General features: G+C 41.1%; 1 protein-coding gene and 1 pseudogene across 1 annotated transcript; one reads left to right on the top strand and one right to left on the bottom strand.

Annotated features, from left to right (window-relative positions):
- Positions 1–1,388: 1,388 nt before the first annotated feature.
- On the bottom strand, positions 1,389–3,142 carry LOC115208345 (EKC/KEOPS complex subunit TP53RK-like; annotated as a pseudogene).
- A 2-nt stretch (positions 3,143–3,144) lies between these two features.
- Positions 3,145–11,793, top strand: slc2a10 (solute carrier family 2 member 10). Its single transcript, XM_029776313.1, has 7 exons — positions 3,145–3,341; positions 4,379–4,461; positions 5,303–6,580; positions 6,752–6,874; positions 10,765–10,900; positions 11,011–11,110; positions 11,401–11,793. The coding sequence occupies exons 2-6, from the start codon at positions 4,458–4,460 to the stop codon at positions 11,108–11,110; spliced, it is 1,641 nt and encodes a 546-aa protein (XP_029632173.1). The 5' UTR covers positions 3,145–3,341; positions 4,379–4,457; the 3' UTR covers positions 11,401–11,793.
- The last annotated feature ends 6,248 nt before the right edge of the window (positions 11,794–18,041 follow it).

Raw genomic sequence — 18,041 nt, 5'->3', positions numbered from 1 at the left:
CCCCCAATAAGCACGGGGATTTGGCTTGCGGCTCAATCCTGGCCCTGCCAAACTACCCGTGTGCCCCCCCAAAAAAAATTATTGGGGCTGCCTCTCCGGCTTAAACGCCAGTCGTGTTCCCCTGTAGCGTTCCCGGTCTTCGCTCCATTTTCTCCCTGGGCCCTCTTCGGCCATAATCTGTTCCCATGTCCATTTCTCCCATTGGTCCAACTCAAATTCCCTTTGCTCCTCAAAGTCCACCTGTTGCTCCTTCCTCCACTGCTTGGTCCTTTTGTGGTGGGTAGTTCTGTCACAGTCTTCTCCTTCATCTGACGATATGTTAAAATCACTGTCAAAAAAGGTGGACCAATACGCAGCGGGTTGCGTGTTCATCATGATAATTTATTAAATAAACGTGAACACGGAAAACCAATAAACAAGAAAGACAGACCGACAGTTTTACAGGCTAAGTACATACATACATACAGCAGTGCAAAATCAACTACCCACAAAATAACCAAACCAAACACACACCTCTATATAGGACTCTCAATCAGAGGCAACTAGAAACACCTGCCTCCAATTGAGAGTCCAACACCCAATCCTAAACATAGAAAAACTAAACTAGACAGAACATAGAAATACATACACAACACAAACCCTCTGCCACGCCCTGACCAAAACTAATACAATTACACCCTCTGCTGGTCAGGACGTGACAATAATAAAAACTGAAAACTGAACTTGTTTCATGGCCAAGACAAGTACCGTTGTTTGCTTGTGGGGCTGACTTTGACCTTTGTCCCAATGACGTTACTTCTAAGAAAACCCTAGTGAAATTGCAATGACAATCAAAATACTGAGCGTTTTTCCACATACCTTTACAATCCAAAAGGATGAGCATAATTGTGATGACATTGTTAATATCCCAGCAGCTATTCATTGGGATTCACGTTTGGTTGGGATGTTTACCGTGACAGGACTGGAGAGCAATTCTGAAAGTAAACATTTACACGCCTATCTCAGTCATGTGATTTCCCAGCTCCAATTGAAACAGGAAAGCTCATAAAAGATCCCAAGTAAGGCCTTCCTTACATAACAAGGAATATGATTGTGAGCCATCAGAAAGGCACAATAGAAATGGGATTGAGAAATCATTGCCTGCCTGCACACCGTGTGGGGCAGAATGAAGAACCTCATTCTAGATTCTCATCACATTGAATTAACCAGTGAAAGAAGTGGTCCTCTGTAGCTCAGTTGGTAGAGCATAGTGCTTGCAACACCAAAATAGTGGGTATGATTCCGGGGACCACCCATCCTTAGAATGCATGACTATAAGTCACTTTGGATGAAAGCGTCTGCTGAATAGTGTATATTGTTATGTCAGGAAAAAGCACAAATAAAGCCAAGGGTCTTTTATTTCAATAACAAATATTTGTAGTAACATAACATTGTCAGACCGACAGCTTCTCCACTGTCTATGCCTATATGCTACCATCTAAATATCAAATAGAACACTTAACAAATCAGTGCCAAACGGGCCATGTCCTTGTAAATGCATTTGTACAAACAATCTCATAGGTTCCCTTTAACAGACCATCGACCTCTTTCTCCCACTCACCCGAACTTTGTCAAGCTTATTGACAACGGCGTGGGGCTTCTTGGACGAGGCTGCGTAGGCCTTCGGCAGCTTCTCGAACAGAACCTCTGTGTTGGGGTGGGTGCTCAGGAAACCTTTCTCCAGCACGTACACGTCCACTCCCTTGTCCTCGGGCAAGGCCGATATGTAGCTCAGGCCAAAGTCAATGAAGACCAGCTCTGTCTCTCCACTCTGAGCTCCAGCCTTCAGCAGCACGTTGGACGTGGTCAAGTCTCCATGGACAACGTCCTCGTCATGCATTTTGGCCAGAATCTGACCCATCTTCCTAGCGAGCGGTTCCAGACGGTCCTCTAGGATTTTCTGGGTGGAGGAGAGCTGCATATGGAGGCGAAGGTTATGTAGCCCACAATGTCTTCAAGAAAGATGCAGTGGGAGGTGTAGTTTACAAAGTAGACGACTGGTGCAGATATGCCTGGAGAGAGAGAAAGAGGGTGAGAGAGAGAGGAACCGAGAGAGAGAGAGAGAGGAATATTAGACACTAATATTAGACACTGTATACCACGGGTATGACAAAACATTTATTATTTTTACGTTGGTAAGCAGTTTATAATGCAATAAGGCACCTCAGACTTTGGTGTATATGGCCAAAATACCACGGTTAAGGGCTGTATCCAGGTACAGTCCTTAGCCGTGGTATATTGGCCATATACCACAATCCCTTGGGCCATTTTGCTTAAATATATTATTTGATATGTATGACCTCAAATAAATAAGATAGAATACTTATCATATAGACCTTGCAATCATCAACATCCTGTAAATTGGAAGTATTTCACAGTTGTCCAGCTCACAAAGACACCACGGCAACACCTCTGCCATGCGGTGCAGCTCTGCAACTTCCATTTATTTCATGATTTGAAACCATGTAGATCCCCAGCAGTCACTCAACAGCTTTTCAACAGCGAAGTATTGAGAGCACCTCTTGCATGGTTCTGCGATGTGTGAGTTTTTCATCCAGCACCGGTTACCTATACAATTTAGGAAACCTTTATTTTACAATGGTCAGCTTGCCCAAAAACGTCCCCGATATACACGAGCTCTTGCACCCTGTTTCATCAGTTCTATTTTATTGAGAAACTGCAGGAGGGCCACGCTGTTCGCCTCAACAGCCATGTTTACAAATCACATTTTTTTCCTGCTTGCAGACAGGTGGCACAATTGCATGTATTTAAAAGCTCTGCGACCCTTAGTTTCGGTGTAAAACCGACAGGGATATTTCAACTGTCGAAATTTAAAGACTGGAGATTCAGCCAGGTCACAGATGCTATCACTATCACATCTGTAGGAATAATTCACGACGGCAAATGATAGCCTACTGCGAGGTTTATAACATTTCTTGTAAAATAACTATCACACATTGCGTTTTTCCATACGTGTTGTCATTCATATTGGCTTAATCGATTTATGAGTCGAAATTAATGCTATGCCTATGGTATGGGCCTACAATTTTCCAACGATAGTTTCACTAAGTGAAGCATGGGAAAAGTTTCATTAGGAGTTCGATTTCCTTGGAATATTTTAAATGTTGTCGAGATGTCGGCCCCTGGTGTCAAAAGTTTGAAATGGACTCTTGCAATTTGAGACTTGCAATTTGAGACGCTTTTCTCTGCCACGTAGCTTCAACTTCCTGATGTAAAGCCATACATTGTGTTGCTCCGAAGTTAACCAAATGCATCTTCATCAGAAACATTGTAACAACATGGTAAGCAAATTTACTACAAACAGGATACAAAAAACAAAGCATCTTAGTCATTGCCTTACGTAAATGAGTGCACTCGAGCGCGTTCTCTGAAGTTTAACGGGATACTTGCCTTTGAGAGTCTATCCGCATGATGGGAAATCTTAAACTTTGTTTTAACTCGTCGTTTCTTCTTTGATTTTAACTTTCAACCAATGTTGGTAAGGGTAGTGTATGTAGTCTACTGTCTAGTCTGTATCTGTGCTTTAGCCTATTAATATGCGAACATTCAATAACGGTATTCCATGATAGCAAGGATGCCTACCGTCCAAAAATGTACAATCAAGCAATAATTTATTTTACACTTCTGATATGATAAAGATAAAACATACTGGTGTTTTACTGATAAGCGCATCAACAATGGCAACAGGTAAAATAGTGGTGAAAATCATGTCTTTTGTACCTTCAATGTATTTCTTATTTTCCATATAGCCATGAGTATGAACCATATAGGCCTTTTTGTTTTGAGCATGCAATAAAACTGGTGTTTGGATGGTGACAGAATATATGTGAATGGAATGGAATATAATATTATTATACTGTACATTAAATAGAATAGATGGGATATAATAGATAAAAAGGACTTGTACTTAATGTATTACCGTTATTCTAATTGAAACAACGCTGCTACAGTATTTTGAAAGGACATGTTAAATTCATAAATGCATTGTCGTCTCCTTTCTGCAGCCGATTTGCAAGGGATATTACATTTGCTACCAGTGCATAAGGTGCTTTTTCCAAACAGAGAAAACGAGAAATATCTGATTAACGGCCAGAGTGCATGTTGTTGAGGTAATCTCAAGTGGTCTTGTCTAATGAAATCAGTGGTATAAACAGGGGAGTTGTCATGACTACAGAGCTGTGCCGCCTCTTGCGCTCGCTGTCTTGTTCATGCGTCGCAGGACGTCTCCTTTTGGGCGCGCGAGGTCATAAACGTTTTATTTCTCTATTTATAAACATAATTTTTTATGCTTCATGGATTATTTTTGCTTCTGTTTTAGAGTCGAGAAATGTCAACATGGACTGAACCTGGCTTTAACTGAAATGTGTTTTTCGTTGAAGGAATAGCAACTCAATATTATGGGTAAGTTATTTTGATTATTTCAACCTAATTATCTTACAACATCAAGGCAAGCTGTTATGAAATGACACAGAATAATTTATGGGACCACTAATTGTAAAATCCAGGTGAAATATTTGCACATTGCCACTATGTTCTACTGTCCAGCTCCTGTTATTTCATTGGATGTGCATAAAACCCAATGATATATATATATATATATATATATATATATATATATATATATATATATATATAAAACCATGTGGCATAGAAAATACATACAACATTTTTTGCCTGAATATACAACCACTAACAACTAAAATAATGTAGATGTACAGTAGGCCTAACAGTACATGTATGCAATACTTATCCATTGCAATACTTATGCATGTGCAGAACTGTAAAAAAAACAAAAAAAAACGTTATCATCATTGACGACACCGCTTTGTAGAGTTTACAATCATTATCCTGGAGTTTTGCTAGATTAATCAGAAATAGATATTGCATATAAAACATGTATACCTGGACATGAGGAACATAATCAATTATTAATGTCCTTTCTCCAAACATGAGCATACCTTTGAATAGTTAATGTTTCTTCTATGGGACACAGAATATGTATGATAAGCAAATTTCTTAGCTGCTTTATTAAATGTCCTCTATATAGGCACACGTACAGTAATATGAAAATAGACACAAATGATTACATAGTGTTGCACCTTAATATTTTTTACCTTCTGTGGAAACCATTATCAATTGTATCACATCATCCAAGAATCATTCAAATGTTAACAAAATTAATCCTATACTCACATAATGAATTGTATACTTATATACTCCAAACCTTTTTCTTCTTCCCTAGGTTGCTCCACCCTGGCCCTCTCCAGTGTGGTGTCCACGCTTGGTGGCCTGGTCTTTGGCTACGAGCTGGGGATTATCTCCGGGGCTCTCCTCCAGCTCCAGGCCGAGTTCCGACTCACTTGTGTCCAGCAGGAGGCTGTGGTCAGTGCCCTTCTGATCGGGGCCTTGCTGGCCTCCCTGGTCGGTGGGTGGCTGATTGACCGCTACGGCCGGAGGAACTCCATCCTCCACAGCAACGTCCTCATCCTGGCCGGGAGTTTGATTCTGGTCAGCAACTCTTACTTGGCACTGGTGGTGGGCAGAATCACGGTGGGCTTCGCCATGTGCATCTCCTCTATGTCCTGCTGTATCTTTGTATCGGAGATGGTCACCCCCAAGCACAGAGGTTTTTTGGTGACTCTGTACGAAGTTGGTATCACCGTGGGCATCCTGGGAGCTTACGCCATAAACTATATCCTGTCCGATGCCAGGCAGGGATGGAAGTATATGTTTGGGTTAGCCATCGTGCCTACTTTGGCTCAGTTTGTCTCCATTTGGTTTCTCCCGTCCAATGCCGGAACACCTGCAGCAGGCCAAAGGGCAGGTGCTCAAAGCCAAAGAGGTCTTATTCACTCCATTGAGAATCACAAAGTGGAGAATTCGGCACATGTTTCCAACATACTCGATAATCCACAGTACAGCTTTCTGCACCTCTTTCAACAGAAGGACAACATGAGGACCAGGACTACCATTGCGCTAGGCTTGGTGATCTTTCAACAGTTCACAGGTCAGCCCAATGTGCTCTTCTACTCCTCAACCATCTTTCATTCAGTGGGCTTCAAGAGCAATGCCTCGGCAGTGCTGGCGTCCTTGGGCTTGGGGGTAGTCAAGGTGATCGCCACCTTGGTCTCCATGGTGTTTGCCGATAGGGTTGGCAGGAGGCCTCTGCTCATTGGTGGATGTACAGTAATGTCCGTGTGTTTGATCACCATAGGACTTTTGAGCGGGCGTTCAGTGGTCAACACCAAGACACCCTGTAATGCTGGGGATTATGTCAATAACAGCACACCCCTTTCACAGCTAACGGTGGAAAATCAATCAAGCTTTGACATTTCTGTCAGTCAACGCCTTGGACGTCACGATAGGACCGAAGTAAGGCATATCGCTTACGATGCTGAGAGATCCTTAGGTACTCTGATGCCAGTGGCTTCTCCAGCTGTCCACAATGGAGTGGTGAACTGGATCATTTTACTCTGTATGATGGCAGTCGTCAGTGCATACTCAGTTGGATTTGGACCAAGTAAGTACTTTCTCCTAGGATTATTCATAATTATCGTATTTTCTGGCAAATGATCTAAATGTGGGGCCACAAGATTATTGTTAAGCTTAGCTAGAACTTGCTTTTGACAATCATATGGGGTTATCTTGTGAATGGCTAGAGGTTAATGTTTGTAAATTTTCCGTTGCATAGTGACCTGGCTCATTTTGAGTGAAATATTTCCTGCTGCGGTCAGAGGGCGAGCGTTTGCCTTCACCAACTGCTTCAACTGGGCTGCCAACTTAATTGTCACATTCTCCTTCTTGAATGTCATCAGTAAGTGTCTACCTCTATGAATTCACATTCAATCAAGTCTGGTTTGCTACAGTGCATTCGGAAAGTATTCAGACCCCTTGACCTTTTTCCACATTTTGTTACGTTACAGCCATATTCTAAAATTGATTAAAGATTTTTTCCCCTCATCAGTCTACAAACAATACCCCATAATGACAAAGCGAAAACAGGTTTGCACCTGAGCTCAATTTCGAGTCTCATAGCAAAGGGTCTGAATACTTATGTAAATAAGGTATTTAAAAATGTTATTTTTAATAAATGTGCAACAATTCTAAAAACCTGTTTTTGCTTTGTCATTATGGGGTATTGTGTGTAGACTGATGAGGGGAAAAAATATTTAATCAATTTTAGAATATGGCTGTAACGTAACAAAATGTGGAAAAAGTCAAGGGGTCTGAATACTTTCCGAATGTACTGTATATAGTGCCAGTCAAAAGTTTGGACACACGTACTCATTCAAGGGTTAAACAAATCAAAATATATTTATATTTGAGATTCTTCAAAGTAGCCACCCTTTTCCTTGATGACAGCTTTACACACTCTTAGCATTCTCTCAACCATCTTCATGAGGTAGTCACCTGGAATGCATTTCAATTAACAAGTGTGCCTTGTTAAAAGTTCATTTGTGGAATATCTTTCCTTAATGCGTTTGAGCCAATCAGTTGTGTTGTGACAAGGTAGGGGTGGTATACAGAAGATAGCCCTATTTGGTAATAGACCAAGTCCACATTATGGCAAGAACAGCTCAAATATGCAAAGAGAAACGACAGTCCATCATTACTTTAAGACATGAAGGAAAGTACATTCGGAAAATTTCAAGAACTTTGAACGTTTCTTCAAGTGCAGTCGCAAAAACCATCAAGCGCTATGATGAAACTGGCTCTCATGAGGACTGCCACAGGAAAGGAAGACACAGAGTTACTTTTGCTGCAGAGGATAAGTTCATTAGAGTTACCAGCCTCAGAAATTGCAGCCCAAATAAATGCTTCACAGAGTTCAAGTAACAAACACATCTCAACATCAACTGTTCAGAGGAGACTTCTTGAATCAGGGCTTCATGGTCGAATTGTTGCAAGGAAACCACTACTAAAGGACACCAATAAGAAGAAGAGACTTGCTTGGGCCAAGAAACACGAGCAATGGACATTAGACCAGTGGAAATCTGTCCTTTGGTCTGATGAGTCCAAATTAGAGATTTTTGGTTCCAACCGCCGTGTCTTTGTAAAACACAGAGTAGGTGAACAGATGATCTCCGCATGTGTGGTTCCCACCGTGACGCATGTAGGTGGTGTGATGGAGTGGGGGGTGCTTTGCTGGTGACACTGTCAGTGATTTATTTAGAATTCAAGACACACTTAACCAGCATGGCTACCACAGCATTCTGCAGCGATACGCCATCCCATCTGGTTTGCAATTAGTGGGACTATCATTTGTTTTCCAACAGGAAAGACTATGGCACCGATAGAGATGGCAGCTTCGCTTCAAGTCCTTAGGAAACTGTGCAGTATTTTGTTTTTTATGTATTATTTCTTACATTGTTAGCCCAGAAAACCTCAAGTGTTATTACATATAGCCGGGAAGAACTATTAGATATCAGAGAGACGTCAACTTACCAGCACAACCAGCACTATGACCAGGAATACGACTGTCCCAAAGCGGATCCTTAGTCTGCACCTCCCAGGGCATTTGAACTGATTCCCGAGGCCGACCCAAAACAATGCAGTCGGAGGAGAGGATGCCGGAGCGGTCTTCTAGTGAGGCTTCGGATGCGCGCACACCACCCACCGCTTCTTTTTTATATTACTTGCTAATGCCTAGTTAACAAAGTCAACAAAATTAGGGCAAGAGTTGCTCTCCAAAGAGATATCCGGGATTGTAACATACTCTGTTACATGGATACATGATTAGCTGGGGACATGCTGTCGGAGTCTGTACAGCCAATGGGATTTTCAGTGCATCGCGCTGACAGGAACAAACATCTCTCTGGTAAGAAGAAGGGCGGGGTTGTATGTTTCATGATTAACGATGCATGGTGTAATTGTAACAACATAAAATAACTCAAGTCCTTTTATTTACCTGACCTAGAATTCCTCACAATCAAATGCCGACCATATTATCTCCCAAGAGAACTCTCCTCGGTTATCGTCACAGCTGTGTATATCTCCCCGCAAGCGTATACCAAGACTGCCATCAAGGAACTTCACTGGACTTTATGCAAACTGGAAACCATATATCCTGAGGCTGCATTTATTGTAGCTGGGGATTTTAACAAAGCTAATCTGAGAACAAGGTTACCTAAATTCTATCAGCATATCTATTGCAGTACACGAGCGAGTAACACACTCGACCACTGCTACTCTAACTTCCGCAATGCGCAAACCCTCACTAACTTTTACAGGTGCACAATTGAGAGCATCCTGTCGGGCTGTATCACCGCCCAGTACGGCTTGTCTTTATCTTGGCCAGGTCGCAGTTGTAAATGAGAACTTGTTCTCAACTGGTTCTACCCGGTTAAATAAAGGTGAAATAAAAAAATAAAAACGGCAACTGCACCGCCCACAACAGCAGGGCTCTCCAGAGGGTGGTGCGGTCTGCACAATGCATCACCGGGGGCAAACTACCTGTCCTCCAGGACACCTACAACACCCAATGTCACAGGAAGGCAAAAAAGATCATCAAGGACAATAACCACCCGAGCCACTACCTGTTCACCCCGCTTCCATCCAGAAGACGAGGTCAATACAGGTGCATCAAACCTGGGACAGAGAGATTGTAAAACAGCTTCTATCTCAAGGCAGTCAGATTGTTAAACAGCTAGCACAGAGAGGTGGCTGCCTACCTACATACTTCATATCATTGGCCACTTTTATAAATGGCACGCTAGTCACTTTAATAATGACACTTTAAGAGTGTTTACATATCTCACATTACTCATCTCATATGTATATGCTGTATACTATATCCTTCACTATCTATTCTTTACTATCTATTGCATCTTAGCCGCTCTGTCACTTCTCATCCATATATTTTATACTTATATATTCTCATCCCATTCCTTTACTAGATTGTGTGTATTAGGTTTTGTTGTGGAATTTGTTAGAGATTAGGTTTTGTTGTGGAATTGTAAGATATTACCTGTTAGATACTGCTGCACTGTCGGATCTAGAAGCATTTCGCTACACTCGCAATAACATCTGCTAACCAGTTTGATTTGATATGAGGACAATGACCCAACACACCTCCAGGCTGTGTAAGGTCTATTTCACCAAGAAGGAGAGTGATGGAGTGCGGCATCAGATGACCTGGCCTCCACAATCACTCGACCTCAACCCAATTGAGATGGTTTGCGATGAGTTGGACCGCAGAGTGAAGGAAAATCAGCCAACAAGTCCTCAGCATATGTGGGAGGTCATTCAAAACTGTTGGAAAAGCATTCCAGGTGAAGCTGGTTGAGAGAATGCCAAGCGTGTGCAAAGCTGTCATCAAGGCAAAGGGTGGCTACTTTGAAGAATCTAAAATGTAAAAAATATTTTGATTTGTTCAACTCTTTTTTGGTTACTACATGATTCTACATGTGTTATTTCATCGTTTTGATGTCGTCACTATTATTCTACAATGTAGAAAATACTAAAAAGAAAGAAAAACCCTTGAATGAGTAGGTCTGTCCAAACTTTTGACAGGTACTGTATGTGTTGGTATTACGAGCAATGGAAAATGTATCAGATAGGAGCATGCTAAAACACTAGGATGCTAGTTCAATCTTCAAAGATTGAACTATATTCCTTCGATGGCGCTCAACTTAGAATGCAGTGCAGTATCTTTATTTAAAAAGTATCTACCTGGCAATTAAGTTGATTATGTTTCGTCACCAGATGTGATTGGTTTGTCTGGGACATTCCTTTCTTATGGGCTGATTGGAGTGGGAGCGGTGGTGTTCTTTTACTTCATGTTACCAGAGACCAAAGGGAAATCACTGGAGCAAATAGACAGGGAGCTCTGTTTGAAAAGGTAGAACTCAAACTTCAGTCTATCATTATGCAGTAAAAATAGAAATGTTATTTTCAACGTGATCTGAAATGCAGACAGATCTAGGAACATATCTGTTTCTTCTTTTGTAGGGTACACAACAGTGAAGAATGCTGTAACATCCTTAGCAGGAGTATCGTCTCCCCCGGGTATCAAAGAGTGCACATTGTTAGCTCAGCAACCCAATGTTGAGTAAGTCTATCCAAGTGTTACATTCTAAGTATATATATTTTTTTTTACACTCTTGCAACCAGACTGAAACAACGGACTGATGCTAATGTCGGTATTGAAAAGTTTAGCATAGTGATTCGTCCAGCTACCACAGAGCTTACGACATGACTGAACAATGTTTTTATTGCACTGATACTTCAAACTTATTTTTCGAATGCTTGTGAACAATTCTGTCACTTGTTTTCGCAAATGAAAATGAAGCACAATGTTTTTTTTGCAAGTCACTCTGCCATTCTACTACCTTTCAATAGTCTTCAAGAAAAAGAACAGCAGTTTTCCATTTCCATCAAGAGTCAACCTATACGGGGGTCGTCATCTGGCATCACCATCATCAGTTTAGGAGTCTGAGAAAGCTGATCCACTGAGGGAGTCTTGCTCTAACCAATGACAATGTTGTCCTATCCTTCGTTTTGTTCTATGTAATATGTATAACCCAAGTATGCCTAGCCTACTATGTTTATGTTTGTAAAATGTTTAACCATTTAGAGAACCATAATGGAAATACGTTTTCAAACTTTTGTGTCATCCTCAAAGATTTTAAATGCATTATCCACGTGTGGTTGTATTGTGTTTGAAATCAAATAAATCGATAACCTCGGCTATGGAGCCGCATGGGGCTCCTTAACTGGGCCTTTACGGCGCAATTGGTGATTTAATCTAATTAGTCATTCAAAGTCGTTAGTCTTTGAAGTTCACTAGAATTCATCAAATGGCACTCTGCCAGATAATGAAGCTCTAAAACAGTAGTCTAATTAAACCTAGCATTACAATAAAAATGTATCACCACTGTCAGAATTCATTTCAAAACATAGCAAACCGTATATACAGCGCATTCGGAAAGAATTCAGACCCCTTGACTTTTTCCACATTTTGTTACGTTGCAGCCTTATTCTACAATGTATTAAATAAAACATGTTCCTCATTATAAACACAATACCCCACAATGACAAAGTGAAAACAGGTTTTTAGAAATTGTTGCATATTTAATCAAAAACATTATATTTACAGTTGAAGTTGGAAGTTTACATACACCATAGCCAAATACATTTAAACACAGTTTTTCACAATTCCTGACATTTTTCCAAGTAAAAATGCCCTGTCTTAGGTCAGTTAGGATCACAATTGTATTTAAAAAAAAGTGAAATGTCAGAATAACATTAGAGAGAATGACTTATTTCAGCTTTTATTTCTTTCATCACATTTCCAATGGGTCAGAAGTTTACATACACTCAATTAGTATTTGGTAGCATTGCCTTTCAATTGTTTAACTTGGGTCAAACGTTTCGGGTAGCCTTCCACAAGCTTCCCACAATACGTTTGGTGAATTTTGGCCCATTTCTCCTGACAGAGCTGGTGTAACTGAGTCAGGTTTGTAGGCCTCCTTGCTCGCACACGCTTTTTCAGTTCTGCATACACATTTTCTATATTATTGAGGTCAGGGCTTTGTGATGGCCACTCCAATACCTTCACTTTGTTGTCCTTAAGCCATTTTGCCACAACTTTGCTTGCAAGTATACTTGGGGTCATTGTCCATTTGGAAGACCCGTTTGCGACCAAGCTTTAACTTCCTGACTGATGTCTTGAGATGTTGCTTCAATATATCCACATCATTTTCTTTCCTCAAGATGCCATCTATTTTGTGAAGTGCACCAGTCCCTCCTGCAGCAAAGCACCCCCACAGCATGATGCTGCCACCCCCGTGCTTCACGGTTGGGAAGGTGTTCTTCGGCTTGCAAGCTTCCCCCTTTTTCCTCTAAACATAACGATGGTCATTATGGCCAAATAGTTCTATTTTTGTTTCATCAGACCAGAGGACATTTCTCCAAAAAGTACTATCTTTGTCCCCATGTGCAGTTGCAAACTGTAGTCTGGCTTTTTTATGGCGGTTTTGGAGCAGTGGCTTCTTCCTTGCTGAGCGGCCTTTCAGGTTATGTCGATATAGGACTTGTTTAACTGTTTATATAGATACTTTTGTACCCGTCTCCTCCAGCATCTTCACAAGGTCCTTTGCTGTTGTTCTGGGATTGATTTTCACTTTTCGCACTAAAGTACGTTCATCTCTAGGAGACAGAATGCGTCTTCTTCCTGAGCGGTATGACGGCTGCATGGTCCCATGGTGTTTATACTTGCATACTATTGTTTGTACAGATGAACGTGGTACCTTCAGGCATTTAGAAATTGCTCCCAAGGATGAACCAGACTTGTGGAGGTCTACAATTCTTTTCTGAGGTCTTGGCTGATTTCTTTTGATTTTCCCATGATGTCAAGCAAAGAGGCACTGACTTTGAAGGTAGGCCTTGAAATACATCCACAGGTACACCTCCAATTGACTCAAATGATGTCAATTAGCTTATCAGAAGCTTCTAAAACCATTACATTTTCTGGAATTTTCCAAGCTATTTAAAAGGCACAGTCAACTTAATGTATGTAAACTATTGACCCACTGGAATTGTGATACAGTGAATTATAAGTGAAATAATCTGTCTGTAAACAAATTGTTGGAAAAATGTCGTGTCATGTACAAAGTAGATGTCCTAACCGACTTGCCAAAAATCTAGTTTGTTAACAAGAAATGTGGAGTGGTTGAAAAACAAGTTTTAATGACTCCAAAGTAAGTGTATGTAAACTTCCAACTTCAACTGTACATAAGTATTCAGACCCTTTGCCTATGAGACTCGAAATTGAGCTTAGGTGCATCCTGTTTCCATTGATCATCCTTGAGATGTTTCTACAACTTGATTGGAGTCCACGTGTGGTAAATTCAATTGATTGGACATGATTTGGAAAATAAACACCTGTCTATCAAAGGTCCCACAGTTGACAGTGCATGTCAGATCAAAAACCAAGCCATGAGGTCGAAGGAATTTCCTTCGAGCTCTGAGACAGGATTTTGTGTCGAGGCACAGATCTGGGCAAGTATACCAAAACCTTCTGCAGCTTTGAAGGTTCCCAAGAACACAGTGGCCTCCATCATTCTTAAATGGAAGACATTTGGAACCACCAAGACTCTTCCTAGATCTGGCCCCCCGGCCAAACTGAGAAAGCGGGGGAGAAGGGCCTTGGTCAGAGAGGTGACCAAGAACCCGATGGTCACTCTGACAGCGCTCCAGAGTCTCTCTGTGGAGATGGGAGAACCTATCAAAAGGACAACCATCTCTGCAGCACCCCACCAATCAGGCCTTTATGGTAGAGTGACCAGACAGAAGCCACTCCTCCGTAAAAGGCACATGACAACCCACTTGGAGTTTGACAAAAGGCATTTAAAGGACTCAGACCAAGAGAAACAAGATTCTCTGGTCTGATGAAACCAAGATTGAAATCTTTGGCCTGAATGCCAAGCGTCACATCTGGAGGAAACCTACCACCATCCCTACGGTGAAGCATGGTGGTGGCAGCATCATCATGCTGCAGGGATGTTTTTCACCAGCAGGGACTGGGAGACTAGTCAAGATTGAGGGAAAGATGAACGGAGCAGAGTACAGAGAGATGCTTGATGAAAACCTGCTCCAGAGCGCTCAAGACCTCAGACTGAGGCGAAGGTTCACCTTCCAACAGGATAACACTAATGCACACTGCCAAAACAACGCTGGAGTGGCTTCAGGACAAGTCTCTGAATGTCCTTGAGTGGCCCAGCCAGAGGCGACTTTAAATGTATGTAGTTCTGTCCTTGAGCTGTTCTTGTCTATAGATATTCTGTATTGTTTCATGTTTTGTGTGGACCCCAGGAAGAGTAGCTGCTGCTTTTGCAACAGCTAATGGGGATCCTAATAAAATATAAAAATAAAATACTTGAACCTGATCAAAAGTCTCTGGAGACCTGAAAATCACAGTACAGCGATGCTCCCCATCCAACCTGACAGCGCTTGAAAGGATCTGGAGAGAAGAATGAGAGAAACTCTGCAAATACAGGTGTGCCAAGCTTGTAGTGTCATACCCAAGAAGAACCGAGGCAGTAATCGCTGCCATAGGTGCTTCAACAAAGAGTAAAAGGACTGATTACTTATGTAAATGTGATATTTTAAAAGTATATTATTATAAATGTGCAACTGTTTCTAAAAACCTGTTTATGCTTTGTCATTATGGGGTATTGTGTGTAGATTGCTAAGATTTTTATTTATTTATCCATTTTAGAATAAAGCTGTAATGTAACAAAATGTGGAAAAAGGCAAGGGGTCTGAATACTTTCCAAATGCACGATAAGTGACCTCAAAAGAATACTATAAGGAAAGTAATGTTTGTAAAACCTTACAATCAGGAGACACTGAAAAAAAAAAATCTATACAATCAGATTTACTTGATAAATAAAACACGTGTTTATTTACACAAATATTTTCAAAGGACATAAAAATATATACAGCGATGTAAGGACTCAACTTTGTCGATGTATGCATGTATTTTTCATATATTGAGATTTCAAATGAAAAAAAAGGATTCATATGTACAGCAGGGTCTATCCTTACACAAGATTCCCATTTATGGCACTAAAACGCAGGGAAAATGTGACCCCTTCAAGTTCAATACATCTTCCAGTATCTACAGTGGCAAGAAAGTATTTGAACCCTTTGGAATTACCTGGATTTCTGCATAGATTGGCCATCAAATTTGATCTGATCTTCATCTAAGTCACAGCAATAGACAAACAGTGTGCTTAAACTAATAACAGAAATTGTATTTTTCTTGACTATATTGAATACATAATTTAAACATTCACAGTGTAGGTTGGAATGTGAACCACTAGGCTAATGACTCCTCCAAAAACTAAATGAAGAAGTCAGGAGTCAGCTAACCTGGAGTCCAATCAATGAGACGAGATTGGAGATGTTGGTTAGAGCTGCCTTGCCCTATAAAAAACCCTCACAAAATTTGAGTTTGCTATTCACAAGAAGCATTGCCTGATGTGAACCATGCCCCGAAGAAGAGAGAATTCAGAAGACATAAGATTAAGAATTGTTGACTTGCATAAAGCTGGAAAGGGTTACAAAAGTATCTCTAAAAGCTTTGATGTTCATCAGTCCACGGTTAAACAAATTGTCTATAAAATGGATAAAGTTCAGCACTGTTGCTACTCTCCCTAGGAGTGGCCGTCCTGCAAAGATGACTGCAAGAGCACAGCGCAGAATGCTCAATGAGGTTAAGAAGAATCCTAGAGTGTCAGCTGAAGACTTACAGAAATCTCTGGAACATGCTAACATCTCTGTTGACGAGTCTACAATATGTAAAACACTAAACAAGAATGGTGTTCATGGGAGGACACCACGGAAGAAGCCACTGCTGTCCCAAAAAAACATTGCTGCACGTCTGAAGTTTGCAAAAGTGCACCTGGATTTTCCACAGCGCTACTGGCAAAATATTCTGTGGACAGAAGACAGTTATTCTGTGGACAGTTGAGTTATTTGAAAGGCACACACACAACACTGTGTGAAGAAAAAAGGCACAGCACACCAACATCAAAACCTCATCAACTGTAGAGTATGGTGGAGGGAGCATCATGGTTTGGGGCTGCTTTGCTGCCTCAGGGCCTGGACAGCCTGCTATCATTGACGAAAAAATGAATTCCCAAGTTTATCAAGACATTTTGCAGGAGAATGTTAGGCTATCTGTCTGCCAATTGAAGCTCAACAGAAGTTGGGTGATGCAACAGGACAACGACCCAAAACACAGAAGTAAATCAACAACAGAATGGCTTCAACAGAAGAAAATACGTCTTCTGGAGTGGCCCAGACAGAGTCCTGACCTCAACCCGATTGAGATGCTGTGGCATGACCTCAAGAAAGCAATTTACACCAGACATCCCAAGAATATTGCTGAACTGAAACGGTTTTGTAAAGAGGAATGGTCCAAAATTCCTCCTGACTGTTGTGCAGGTCTGATGCGCAACTACAGAAAGCATTTGGTTGAGGTTATTGCTGCCAAAGTAGGGTCAACCTGTTATTAAAGCCAAGGGTTCACATACTTTTTCCACCCTGCACTGTGAATGTTCACACGGTGTGTTCAATAAAGACATGAAAACGTTTAAATGTTTGTGTGTTATTAGTTTAAGCAGACTGTGTTTGTGTATTGTTGTGACCTAGATGAATATCAGATTTTATCACCAATTTATGCAGAAATCCAGGTATTTCCAAAGGGTTCACATACTTTTTCTTGCCACCGTAAGTGTGAGCCAAACAGGTGATCGATCCAAGAAACTTATCCCCGAAACAAACTAAATACAAAACGAAAACCCCTTTCCTCAGGTACTAAGAGCAGATAGATATAAACACATTTCAAGCCAACTTAACCAGGACTCTGGTACCTTCATATTCAGTTGTGATCTTATATCTAACACCATCCATATTTTCTCCACATATAACTCTCCCCGAGAAAACAAATAGGTTTGGTCAGTCTCCTCTTTCTCAAGCGATTGAGTGAACATAGTTTTTCAAGACTTGAATTAAATCAAGGAACTGGAAAGCAGCAAGTTTGAGAGAAACTTTTCAAAATAACAGAACGGATAGCTTTGCCTGGCTTTCGAAGGGATCGAATGACAATACTGCCATCAAACCATTGCCACAGTAAATTAAACCCATCCAGCATACCACGGCATTTCAGTAAAAAAAATGATAACTGTCAGGGAACCCTTACATCAAAAACTAGGTATCCAGTACAGTAGAAAGGCAAGACATACTATTCAGGCTGAAGTGTCATTAGGATACGTTGAGTGAGGCAGCTTCAGTGTTTCAACACACCACTGGAGCACAGAACAGCACCAAACACTTCCAAATACCGTGGGGAAGTCTTTCATAATGGTGGTATATAGTAGACTGGACTAAATATGGGAATTGCTTAAAGTGTGCTTGCCAGCGCTCGTTTGACAAGGTTGCATTAGTAAACTGCAGACTGCACCTTTTGGTCT

This window comes from Salmo trutta, chromosome 14 (assembly GCF_901001165.1).
Source record: "Salmo trutta chromosome 14, fSalTru1.1, whole genome shotgun sequence".
In the NCBI taxonomy this organism is placed as follows: domain Eukaryota; kingdom Metazoa; phylum Chordata; class Actinopteri; order Salmoniformes; family Salmonidae; genus Salmo; species Salmo trutta.
Note: the sequence above shows the minus strand (reverse complement) of the source record. Positions and strands in the feature narration are given on the sequence as shown.

Bases quoted from the DNA above. Each gene is read 5' to 3' on its own strand.
- slc2a10 (XM_029776313.1), top strand. The intron at 6,581-6,751 runs GTAAGTACTTTC...TCCGTTGCATAG, and splicing joins CTCAGTTGGATTTGGACCAA to TGACCTGGCTCATTTTGAGT. The intron at 6,875-10,764 runs GTAAGTGTCTAC...TTTCGTCACCAG, and splicing joins CTCCTTCTTGAATGTCATCA to ATGTGATTGGTTTGTCTGGG.